The 13076-nt window shown below is 29.9% G+C and overlaps 1 protein-coding gene across 2 annotated transcripts in view; it reads right to left on the reverse strand.

Moving 5' to 3' along the window:
* ncm (pre-mRNA-splicing factor nucampholin) overlaps positions 1-13076 on the reverse strand; it is a 134337-nt gene that overhangs the window by 13978 nt on the left and 107283 nt on the right. For both annotated transcript variants that reach the window (XM_085810576.1, XM_085810577.1), the window contains 6 exons: positions 12627-12707; positions 9718-9863; positions 6601-6678; positions 6307-6459; positions 3705-3832; positions 3452-3553 (listed from right to left, as the gene is read on the reverse strand). In XM_085810576.1, coding sequence (XP_085666702.1) covers positions 3452-3553; positions 3705-3832; positions 6307-6459; positions 6601-6678; positions 9718-9863; positions 12627-12707 — 688 coding nt within the window. The remainder of the gene's footprint in view (positions 1-3451; positions 3554-3704; positions 3833-6306; positions 6460-6600; positions 6679-9717; positions 9864-12626; positions 12708-13076) is intronic.

The following is a 13076-nucleotide window of genomic DNA, read 5'->3' on the forward strand; positions in this document are numbered from 1 at the left end:
TGACAACTTTGAAAACATGCATGTAAGGCATATTTTTTAAATTAACTATTTGTCAATTCGTAATTAACAATTAAATATTGGGTTTTAATGAAAGTTTCCCGCTACTGGAAATATCATCTGCACAAACAGCTTGCGTCGCCGTGTTTAATCATATTTTGTCAAAATATTTTTGGCATTTACCAGGAAAAGCCTTGGTTTAAAACACTGTGCTGTGAAATTTGCAAAAAAACATCATTATCATTAAGTTCAAGATGTCTGAAATGGAACTATCATGCTACGAGATTAGAACCATCATTTACTTCCAGTCTGTTACAAAAAGTTAGCCACAGAATGTCACCAAATCATGTGTAGGTTTAGGTACTAATGTTGTATCATATGACACTGTGAAGTTTTGGTACCGAAAGTTCAAAAACAACGACAATGACATTCAAGAATCAGAGCACTCTGGCCAGTCTGCGAGAACTTGTGGAAGAAGATCAGTATGCAACCACTTGAGAGCTTGCTATAAGGAGTTAGACATTAGTGCCATGTCTATTACTCATGCTATGCATTGCATAAACTTGATGTACACGTTCAATTGCTGAGCTGACTCAAGCTGATAAGGACAGACATGTTCAGGCCTGCACTAATCTGCTTGAATATTAATTCAAGGACAAAATTGTATTTAAGGCAATTTAATAAATTCCAGGAAATAAAAATTCCACACAGAATGAAAAACAACAACAACCAAAGAAAAAAAAAAAAAATCTTTATTAAGAAAACAGGATCTTGAGCTTATGAGAAAACAAACAAAATAAACAAAATAAATAAAATAATTCTGGACCGGATCATCACTTGCGATGAAAAGTGGATTTATTTTAACAACACAGGCTGAAAAGAGGTTTCACCGCAAAGCACAATTTGACTAACAAAAAGATCATGATTTGCATATGGTGGGATTGCCATAGTATTATCCACAAAGTATATCTGGAAAAAGGTAAAACCCTCAACAGTAAGGTGTACAGCAAGATGCTAGTCCGTGTTGATGATGCTATCAAGGAAAAACATCGAAATGAATTCCGGCGCAAAAAGGTAATGTTCCAGCAAGATAATGCAAGACCACATGTGTCTGCATTCACCAGACTCTATATGAACTCAAATGGATCTTTTGCTACACGCATCATACAGCTCCGACATCACTCCTTCGGACGTCTACTTTTTTTTCCCACTTTCAGCTACATCTTGCTGGTACTATCTTCCATTCTGCACAGGACATTTGCATTGAGGTGTATCTGCTTTTGGAGTAGCGGCTACCAAGTTTCTGAGCCGAAAGCGTTTGAAAAAGTACCGAACTGTTGACAAAAAAATCATAGGTTTGAGTAGATATTACTACCCGCAGTAAAGGTACTACTTTCACGTTTTTTTCTAACTTTAGTTAGAACATTTTTGGGCGGAAAAATTTCGTTACAACCACATAGTTCATTTTTAGTTAGATTTTTAATTACAAATTTAATGGTTACTTTTAATTAACCATTAAATTTAAGTAAGTTTAACTTAAATCCAAAAATATAAAACACTGATTAATTAAAAATATTTGTATATTATATGCATTTCAACTGAAAGTTTTATTTTTAATACTCAAACAGATACATTATTGAAGCAAATATTTTAAAGCATAAATAAGCATAGATGATATTATTAGAATTCTATAAACCATATATCTCTGAGATTTATGTAATCTGATTTATACATGGAAATAATAATAAAATAAATAAAGTAAATTTTATATAGAAACAAGAAATATACATATAATCATCATCAAAAATACTTATAATTCATTTAGTAAGTTGCATGCTTTGCAAGCTTACATTCTATATTAGATAATATTTTATAAGAGGCTCTTCATTTACCTACATGTTTACTTTTTCAATGAGAATAGCTTCAGGAGCTTTCATACTTAAATTTGGTGGAATTATAGTCTTTGTTTTTCCATTTAACTTTTTATTTTCTTACGACTTCTGTCCATGTGCATATCTGAGAAACTGTTTTAGCTTTAAAAAAGATTAAAGAACTGCACATATTAATTTCATGGAATGCATATTCCTGCATTTTCTACTAGTATGCAAAATGCCATATTTCTGAAAATTTTCAAAATTTTTCCATTAGCAGGTACACACTGGCATTCCTATTTGTTACAAGGAAAAAAAAAAAAAAAAAAAAAACCCATACACTAATCCCAACAAACAGAAACTACAAATATAACCCTCGAATTTTAGAACCACATAAATTACGGCCACTACTACTGACAGAGATGGCAGCATCACGAACTGCCATAATGCACACACAACTATATGTCAATTGCTAGATAAATACACCTTCATAAAATTCTGGGCTTGTTTACTTTGGTGATACTGCACTTGATTTTAGTTAAGGTCAGGTGGATAATATGATAGCACCGAAATGTTTCTCGTAGGATATATTTCAATCAGGGTTACTTTTTTTTGGCTATAAATCATCTAAACAGAATTCAGAAACATTACATTTAAAAGATGCTTCAAATAGTCCAAAACTAAAACCAGAAGGTTTACATTTAATTAAAAATCGAATTAAATAGCATTTGGCTTTTATAACATCTTTTTCGTAATCTTTTATGAAGAAATTTGATGTTTCTTTCGATTTTATAGCACTAATTTCTATATGCCTTTGAGAAAATAAGTATCATTTACAGTCATCTTTTATAATATGGTAACTGAAGAGTCTTTTTTGCTGATGCAAAGTACATGATTTGCATAAGCTTCATCTTTTAATACATCATAATTTTGCAGAATATGAATTTTAATTTCTGGCTTGGTAATTTTAACCTCTTCTCCTGAGATGGTATAATTCACAAACTTGAAAAAATTTCAATTTAATTATTAATTAACTTCATAATTACAAATTGCTAGAAACATGTGCTACATTTTCTCACTATAATATAACCAAACAAGCTTTTCACTCCAGAGTACTTGATTGAAAAGATAAGGATGGGAAGTTGCTAAACTACAACTGGTTACTCTTCAAATTAGAAAACCATCCCACTATAATTTTTTCAAAGAAAAACCAAAGTTTTTTTGACATTTTCCAAAGTTCATAGTTTCTAAGGAATTTCCATAAAAACTATGGAGAATTTGCAGTTGGAGTCTATATTAATACTTTTCAAAACTGAATATTATTATTATTTTTTTTTTTTTTTTTTTTTTTTGAATTGACAAATAAATAAATCATCTAAACAGGCAAGATTTTTCTCAATATTATCATAGTAAGATATTTCTTGACTGTTACAGTTAAAATATACTGGTTTTAAAAAATTCAGATCAAGTGAAAATTAAAATTTTTATTTGTATTGTTATTTTTTAATAGTTATAAATGCAATTTGAAAAATATGACACCAATTACAAAATTGATAAAGATAATAAATTATTTATTTACTTACGTTAAGCCTCCTAAACCAATAGATGTGAAAAAATTGACAGCAAATCTAGTATTATGAGGATGATCTCTTGGAAAAAGGCCATCAAAAGCTTCCTGGAGAGTTCTAGAGGAAATAAATATTTAATTAAAAATTTGGTACTCTTATTTATTAATAAAATGAACTTCATAAATGATAAACAATCATTAACTATGTTAAAACTTTTCATAAGCTAGTTTAAACTATAATTAATTAAAATTTTAATTAAAGTACTCACACATCTTTAACACGTGCATTTAAATTTGTAAGTCCCATATATTCACACAGTTCTTGAAATAAAATTTTAATAAATATTCGACTTGAAGATGTAGTATCCTCTTCATTTAATTTTATAATGGATAAAACCTATAAAAATGATGAAATTTTGCTTAGGTTACATACAAACTTACATGACAATTTGAAATTATAAGCATTTTTTATTGGGATTAATCTGATGGCAACAAAATTAAAATAGCTTATGAAACCATTTTAACTTTGTTGGTTCATGGAACACTGATAATTAAAAAGAATATTGCATAGATATATTCTCAATTTAACCCTCTGAGCATTATGGCCGGCTTTATCCGGTTATCAGAAGTTTTGCTACTTGGCATATATTAACTTACAGTTTAAGATATTTTGCTTTTTTACTTTCTTTAATAATGTAAATATCATTTTAATGAATGTAAGTTTATGAAAATACAGACTAAAATAAGTAATTAGTACAAACTCAATTAATAAATGCTGTTTAAATACAGGTCTTCATGACGGATCTAAAATCCTGTGCCACTCAGAGGATTAAGTACTAATAATAAGTAATGTTTGTCTTAATACATTTCTGTATTTTGACTTATTTTTAGCTTTTGTTCATACACAATAATATGTATATTACTTAAATACATAACACAGCTGCTAGCTAAAAATATATTAACACATTTATATTAAACAGGTAAAAACCATAATATATTAAGTCAGAACTTTTTATTGAATATTATGGATACATTTATAATAGTATATTAGCATTCATGTAGGTCACATTTTATTCTATTAACTGAAAGAATCATCTTATATGGTAGTCAGAAAGTATTATATAGTATTTAACTTTAAATGTTTTCCTATTACTTGACTGCTAACAAAAATTTAATGACTAAAATTCAAGTGAACATACTTAGTATCCTGCATGTAGACTGATGCAGATTCTGCCATATGACATATGTCTTCTGGAAAATTCTGTCCATTTGAGAAACGAAAAAATAATACACTGATATGTTTTCATACCTTTATTTATTGTACAGTATACTTTCCGCCATTGCTTATGACTTCTTACTAGTGCAATGGTAATTTGCAGATACCATTAAAAATTTTGCAGGGACAGAAACAAGTGATAATCAGAGCGTCCAAGGTCTAAGGAATATGGTGGATAAGGCAGAATTTCCCAGCCTAGTTCTCAGATTTTCTGATGAGTCACCAAATGAGCATGTGGTCTGGCATTATCATGATGAATTATTATGTGATTCATTATTATGAACACAGCCAGCCTCTTTTCTTTGAATACTTTGTTTAAATCGTCTTTACAGTATCTCTCTGAACTGAGACTTCTTTAGGTTTCAAAAGCTTGTAATGTACTGGTCCTTGGGCATCCCACCATATGCACATGCTCTTATTCAGGCTCAGACTTGGTTTAGAGGCAAAGGGGGCAGGTTGCCTGGCTCAAAGTATGCTCTTTTCATAACAATGTTTTCATTCATAATCAATTTTTCATTTTCAGTTATAATCTGGTCCAAAAAGTGTTCGTTTCTGCTCTCAGCAAGCAAAGATGTGCATATGATGATCTGATCATGCAAAATTTTTTCACTTAAGTCATGAGGCATCCATCCAAAATATATATAGACTAATCCTAATTTCCAATTATGGCTCAAAAAGGTTTGTTGAGCTGAATTAAGCTTTTCTGCAGTCTGCTGTGTTGTCAAAAAAGGATCTTGCTCTATCAAGATCTTGACAGTATTATCATGGATTAAAGATGGTAGTCCAGCCATGGCTTTTCATTAAGCTCAAAATCATCTGCTTCAAATTTTTCGAGCCATCTCCTGCACACTATATCCAAAACTGTATCTCCACTAAAAGCTGTCAATAAATTTTGACATGTTTTTGTAGCATTTCTTTTTGTTGGAATTCATACAAAATACAGTGTTGTAAATTAACTTTATTCATAGTCATGTCTACAAGATTGCATCTCATTTAATAATGACAAGATATTTTCCTTTCAATTAATTTAAAAGACTGGATATTTACAAATGCAGTAATAAAGAGAGACAGCCATATACGTTCAAATGAATACTTGCATGTACATTGAAACTTGAAATAACATTATTCGACAGATAGGCATGCAGTAACACTCAGAATAACACAGTTTGCTAAACAAATATTTAAAAAAATGCTAAATAAATGCTAAACAATTTAAGAATTTAAACATTTAAAGAATCTATAACAGATCATTGAATAGGCATTTCATTCAATGATAATGTAATGCACCACACAAAAGAACTTTTAGACTTTACTGGCAATGTATCAACTTTACCTGGCATGAGGACGACTGTTTAGATATGCATATGAAATTGATTAAAAAATTCTTATTAACATTTATGTACATGTATTATTTATAATGACCAGTAAAAAATAAAAATTTTTCAACTGTTAAAATATCAAAGGGAAAAAAAAATTATTTGACAAGAAACAAATACATTTTACTATAATAATAGTATCCTTGAACATTACTTCCCAGCAACAAAACATGTCAAACATTTTATTTAACTTTATAACTGATATATAAAAATTTTTACCATCCATGAAATGGCATCAGTGTAGAGTAAATGGGCAAAAAATTTTGCAACATTTCTCAATTTATTCGTCTCTAAGCGATGGATAGTCTTATATGAATTTTCAAAGATTTCTGTAAAAGGCTCGACGTACACCTTGTTTAATTGGCAGAAGCGCTGAAAAACAATCATAAGACAATTAACCATTTACAAGTTAAAATTATAAAAGAATTCTGAACACTATTTTATACAAATAATGGCTTGCTTTTGATTACTACTACCTACCAAAAAGAGAACTAAATACAACTTGTATCATACCTGTGCAAGTAATCCAAAAAATTTCTCATAAGTTCTTTGCTGGGCACAACAATCAAGAATCATGTAACACATTTCAAGCTAAAGCAAAATTTAAAATGTTAATAACTTATATGACAGAGACATAATTGATGCTTGACATAATGATGCAAATATTCATTTAACAAACATTAAAATGAAGTTGAAAATATTTTATGCAGAACATAGATATTACTTATAATGAAAAGTTAATAGTGCTATTTCTGTAAATGGTCAAGAAAAATCTAAATAATTGTGATTATAAACAATAAAAAGACCAAATTAAAGGATTTGAACAAAAGAACTAAATATAATAATTACAAGGGGCATGTCTCCCACATGGATTTGTGACAAAAAATTAGCTGTTAATATGGTAGCAATATAAATCAAATGTTTAAATTATTGATGATTTTGCTTATTAATTTATAATACTATCTTGAAATCCTCCCAATTTTGTTACAATTCTTAAACAAAACTACTTACTTACTTTTATATGAAAATGTGCATTAGATTTCTTTTTCACATCAGTCAGTCTTTGTTCATAAATTGATCAGTATGGAAATCTTTTCATAATAGAATTTCATAATAGCATTTTCATTTTTTTTGCACATGATGGGAATAACATTTTATATAATATCTTGCTGTTACATAATTATTTTAATTTTTAAATTGGATTAGGTTACTTATGAAAAAGCACACAAGAAAATTATGGTAAAGCATAATTATAAGCATCAGGAAAAGAATGCTTTTTGGGAGTATAAGAAAACACAATGTAGCCAGCCGATTCTTTTGCATAAAATCAGTGCCAAATTATCACTGTTTTACTGCTTTATTCAATGTTAAATCTTTTAAATTTTTGCTTTTATTAATCAAACTAAACATTAAAAACGAGGTTCTTCTTTTGATAATTTAAACTCCTATCTTCCTATTCTCCTAATACTAAGATATATAATATCAAATTCATCATTTTTCAGTGTCTTTTTTCTCCATTTTAAGAACTTTTGCTTTTGATTACCTATAACTTAACTGCATATGCTTCATTCCATTATGCATTATCTTATGCTTGCAATCAATTATGCACTTTTATTTTTAAAAGTATTACAGTACACTTAATAATTAAACAGTAACATAATACTTGAAATTTTATGAGAATGCAAAATCTATTTCAGATTACAATACCACAATACATGAAATGGTTTATAATTTTTTCTCCCAATAATGGCATTGGCCATTCCTAAGGCCAGAAATGGTGGCCATTTTATTGTGGAGGCACCTATAAGTGGCCATCATCACCTTCTATGAAGAGACAGACAATTTTACATTCATGCCTTCTCCGGGATTCAGACCCGGGAACTTCGGTATCTCAGTCAGGCTCCCCTAATCCATCTATCCGAGCAGCAATTTCTAAAAATACGAAAAATACTTTAATTCATATAAAAGTTTGCAAGGATAGCAAGGCGGGCTTGTTAATTATAAAAACTTGCTCAATTTCAACAAAAAACAGTTCTCAATAGTAGCCTGTTTTATACTTTACAAAGACTTAATCCTTTGCACTCTAGGCCTTTTTTCACTTGGGCGAACCAGCAATTCGAGATATTTTCCATCATATTTGGTGAATATCTTACAGCTAACTTAAGATGTTTTCATAGAAAACTAATAATTCTTTTTATGCTAGAAAATGGCTGGCTATTTCGCCCAATACAAACAGTATTATTTGCAGTATTTCTTCAGATTCTGTGCATGTTATCCATTCTGAATTCTCTTATCTCTTCTGTGGAATCACTGTCACTTTCACATTCATTACTTATAGTACCAACTTTTTGCCTTCTCACATCTCTTACTTCATTGCTATCTTCATCACTGTGTACCTCTTCTCTGTCATCAAGTATTCTATACATAGGCATAACTTCATTCTTCATCGAGGAAAAATTGAACTCATTTTCACTTGAACTAATTCCCTCATAATATTCCATGCTTACTGGGCTCAAGAACTTTGAAAATAATATTCCTAAAATGTCAAGTTTAAACTACTTGTCAAGATGTGGCCATAATTTAAATAAGGTATTTAAGATTAAAGATTGGAAATCATTTTATACATGCTTTGTTGAATACACTCATGAAGTGATACTGCCCAAACTAATATATAAATATCTCCACTACTTGAATTACCACGTCAAACCGAGAAGTGACTGTCAGTCACAGCATCAAATCAAGTGGTGACTGAGAGTCACCTCAAGCAACAAATCAAGCTATCTCTTGATGCAAAGGCTTAAGCAAAGCATTTTAAATGGCATAATTTTATATACAATATAACATTAAAATGGTTCTTTGATTAACTTTGCACTATCCCATGATTCTTGGTCACATACTTTTATATTTGTACTGATTTCTTTATAATCAGGTTTTCAAATGGCACAACAAAGGCTTCAAAAAATGCTATGATACTTTCATTAAACATTTTAAAATTGTGCTTTCTTTTGTTCTGTGATTGTAAATGTCTGGCTTGTGCACATGTGCACAAGTAAAGAAGAGCTTCAAAAACTAAAAATGGTAATCAATATATTGTAAGATTTACTACTAACACGCAACATATAATTTTGGCAAACATTTAAAGTGGTTATCTACAGTTCTTTCAATGAGGATATTAAACAATAACAGTTCTTTTATTCAGGCTCAAAAATGATATATGAATAGATGTCTATTATCTACCCATATAGTTGAGAAAAATATAAGGCAGGAGAACATACTTTGTTAAACTAATAAAAAAAGTTCTATTTTCATTCATATTAAAGACCTGTAATCCCTGGAGTCCAAGTTAACATCAATTTAGTCTCTAATAATCACTTGTCTTATTGGTAAAAATGCTTAAAAGCTAAAAAAAAAATTCAATAAAAGCAGAAATATAGAATTATGCTATTTAGGGTACTGAAAATTTACATTATTAATACCATTAACTATAAAATAATGTTATTGATACAGAAGATGAAATTTAATAAGACAGTCACTTTATTTGATAAAAAATATGATCTTCCACTGCATGAAAAATGAATTAATTATTTGATATTCAATAAATTTTAAATAGGAGGAGAAAACCAGACTTACTATTTGCCCTGGTTTCAATTCTAATTTCAGAAGTTTATGAGCACATTCTTCAAAATCTAAACTAGATTGTATGGTGAGATAAATTTTTCTTCTCAAACACACAATATTAGTTTCAGTCATGTCAATGATCTGTTGACTTTCATCATCTGTAAAAAAGATTCAGCACAATTAGCAAAAGAGCTAGTTTTAATTTTATAATAAAAAATGTACTTTTTATTATGCTTAAAAATATACAAAATGTTATAATAAAAGGTAAATTCTGGGTGGGTATATTACATGTAAACAAAACATAATGCCGAAAAAAGCATTTTACTTCTCTATTAGCACAGCTACCTTGGTGCAATTTAGCGATTTTTTATGGAAGAAAAAGAATGAAGATTTATAATTGAAAAAAAGAATATTACATAATATATATTTTACTTTTTAATTAAGTAGTTAAGTTCTTATCATTCACACCTCTCTTCAAAAAGTGTTCATGATGCAATACACTATGTCATCAAACAAGTTATGTGACAACCCATGACATCATCAAAATGCGTTTATGTAGCAAATCAGATATGCACAAGCGTGCACCAGATGCATGTTTTAGTATATGTGGATTTCTACCTTCTAAATTCAATGGTCATTTATTTCATTATTATATATCTCTGGAATGACTATATTTTTTCCCCTTATAACAAATCATAATGGGACTAGAGAGTTTACTGGCAGATGAAAGAGAAAGTGTAAGTCTGACTAATGAGAAAGCATATTTTTTTTTTAAAAAAGCAAAAACAGATTGCTGTATATGTGGGGAGTAAACCAGCAATCACAATGACAATTTTCTGCATGATGCTTAATTTGTGCAATACTCTTCTGCTTTTCTTAAGAGAAAACAGATTACTGCGCACATGAAGAGAACAGTGTGTGTGTGTGTGGGAGGGGGGAAATTACAAAAGATTGGATTAGATTATTCAAGTATGGCAAAGCACACAAGGGCTATCTGCCTAAAGGGAGGGATGCCTTTGTGGAGGACTTTCTAAGGGAACTGGCTCGTATACAAGTTACACATGGAGAAAACATGAAAACGCCCATGCAGCCAGCCCGTTCGCGGGATTCGAACCTCAGACTGAACTACCAGTGTTCAGCGTCTTTACCGCTCGGCTGCTGGTGGGCCGGAAACTACAAAAGAATTTCTTGAAAAAGCTAAGAATTTTATTATGAATATTGCTTGCTTTTCTTTATGTTTATCTTTCTATTGATTGATTGCTCTTTCTTGGAATTCTTAGTGCACTGCCATTTAATATACAGAAGGCTGTTCTCTTTTGTACATTAGCTTGGTGAAAAATCAGTCATCAACATCAGGAGATGATGCAGATAATCCGAAAGTACCAGTATTATTTCAAAAATCAGTTAACAAATCTACGAGTGGGTTTTTGTTTCTTTTTCTCTGGTGGAAACTTTTTGGTAATCACCTTAAAAAACAAATTTAAATCAACTGTTCCTTTTTGAGATTTTGCGGAAAAATATGGTATTCCTGCAGAAATTTTATCACCATTTCTTCTATCGCAGGCAAATCCCACAAGCACATATTTTAAAGTTGACAAACACAAAAGTATAACAGTTCAATTACAAAAATTGTTGAAATATGACAAAATGAATGCATACAAGAATGGCAGCACTGTTTGTTAAACTGATGAATTCTTATATGCATGATTATATGGTTACCAATATTTGACACATTGTGAAAATTTTATATTTCTATTAAGGTTATTCCATTAACACAATTGCAAGTACCATAAAAAGAATAATAGTAGTGAGTGCTTTTCATAGAAGAAAACATGCATGAATGCAATTAGAATTATAAGGATTTGTATTACCTATACAGTATCAAGTCTGAAATCTGCAGGTCCAATATCCTTAAGAACCTCTGAACTTAAATATATAAATATAATTAAATTAACAAGATAAATTCCGTTTTCCCCTTACCATATAGTTGAGAAAAATATAAGTCTAGGAAAAGAGAATATAATATTCAGCAAAAGAAGGCAAGTGTGGCATAAATATCATTTTACTCCCTACTAACCAAGATTCCCTGCAGGCATGTCTTTTTCAAACACCTGCTGGCTAGAGAGTGGTACCCTGGACAATTACAATGAATTGATTGACATATTAATGCTCATCAGGGTAATAATTTTAGAAATTGATTGTGATTGTGAGGGGGTTAGCATTTTTCTGTTAGACCTAAACAATAAGCTAAAATCTAGCCATGGCTACATATCACTTTACTAGTTTAAACTGATGATCTAAAATCCTGAATCACCAAGATTTAGGTGAATCCAAATCTCAGACTTTGTGCTGTAAATAGAAAAATCTATTATACAGCAGCATAGCAGTAAATTTAGTAAAGAATCTGAAAAAGAAGAAAACTATGTCAAATTAAGTTAGGTATTCATGGCAGCGTTTTTTATTAAGTTTGTGTTCAAAATTACTAAAAATATACTATTTTATTTTTATAACTGTCAAAAAATTAATTTTCATTCAAACAATAATAAATGATAGTACATATAATATGGAACTAGAAGTGTAACCTCCTTGAGGCTCTGGCAACCATTCTTCCGTGAAATACATGAACAAACAACAACAATATGTATACTGAATTTTTATTAAAAGTGTGAAAAATAAACTTGTAAGTAAGGTGTTAAAATGCTTTAATATTATTTGCTTTAATTATGCTTCTATTACCATTAGGCTGATACTCATGAGTTTTATTAAAACATAAATTAAACTCATGACTCAGATTTTATTACACAAAATTTTAAATGAGTTTTTCTAAAATCATTATGAAGACAAAAATCAATCTTGAACTTTGTTTCCTTTTAACAATACACAGAGCAAGGGGGGAAATAATTAATTTAATTTAATCTTACCTTTAGTTTCTTCATCCTCCTCCTCATCATCATCAGAATCATCACCAGATCCTTCTTCATCACTAGAGTCACCAAGTATTTCTAAAATACATAGGAAAACAAATTATTAGATCTAAATTAAACTTATACCCATTTACACACTTTTATACAAACATTTGCCAAAATAATTTTAACTGTTTTAATTTCCAATGAATGATAAATGCATACATGCAGCTATTTATATGGTATTTCAAGAAAAAGTAGCTTTCTCTACAGTATATCATTTTAATTTAAAAACAGGATATCGGAACTTACTTTCATTATATTGTTACGAAATGCCCAGCTGCGGTAAGATAGCTTAACTGCAAAGCAGGGTTAGGGTTGCTAGAAAGTGACAGAGAAAGGCAGTGTTATCAGATTTGGCACAAAATTGCCCATTTGGCAACAAAATTGGCAATATGCCATGGATGC

The sequence above is a fragment of the Stegodyphus dumicola genome, chromosome 2 (genome assembly GCF_044657685.1).
Source record: "Stegodyphus dumicola isolate Sdum_Otavi_A_Nest chromosome 2, ASM4465768v1".
NCBI classification, from domain to species: domain Eukaryota; kingdom Metazoa; phylum Arthropoda; class Arachnida; order Araneae; family Eresidae; genus Stegodyphus; species Stegodyphus dumicola.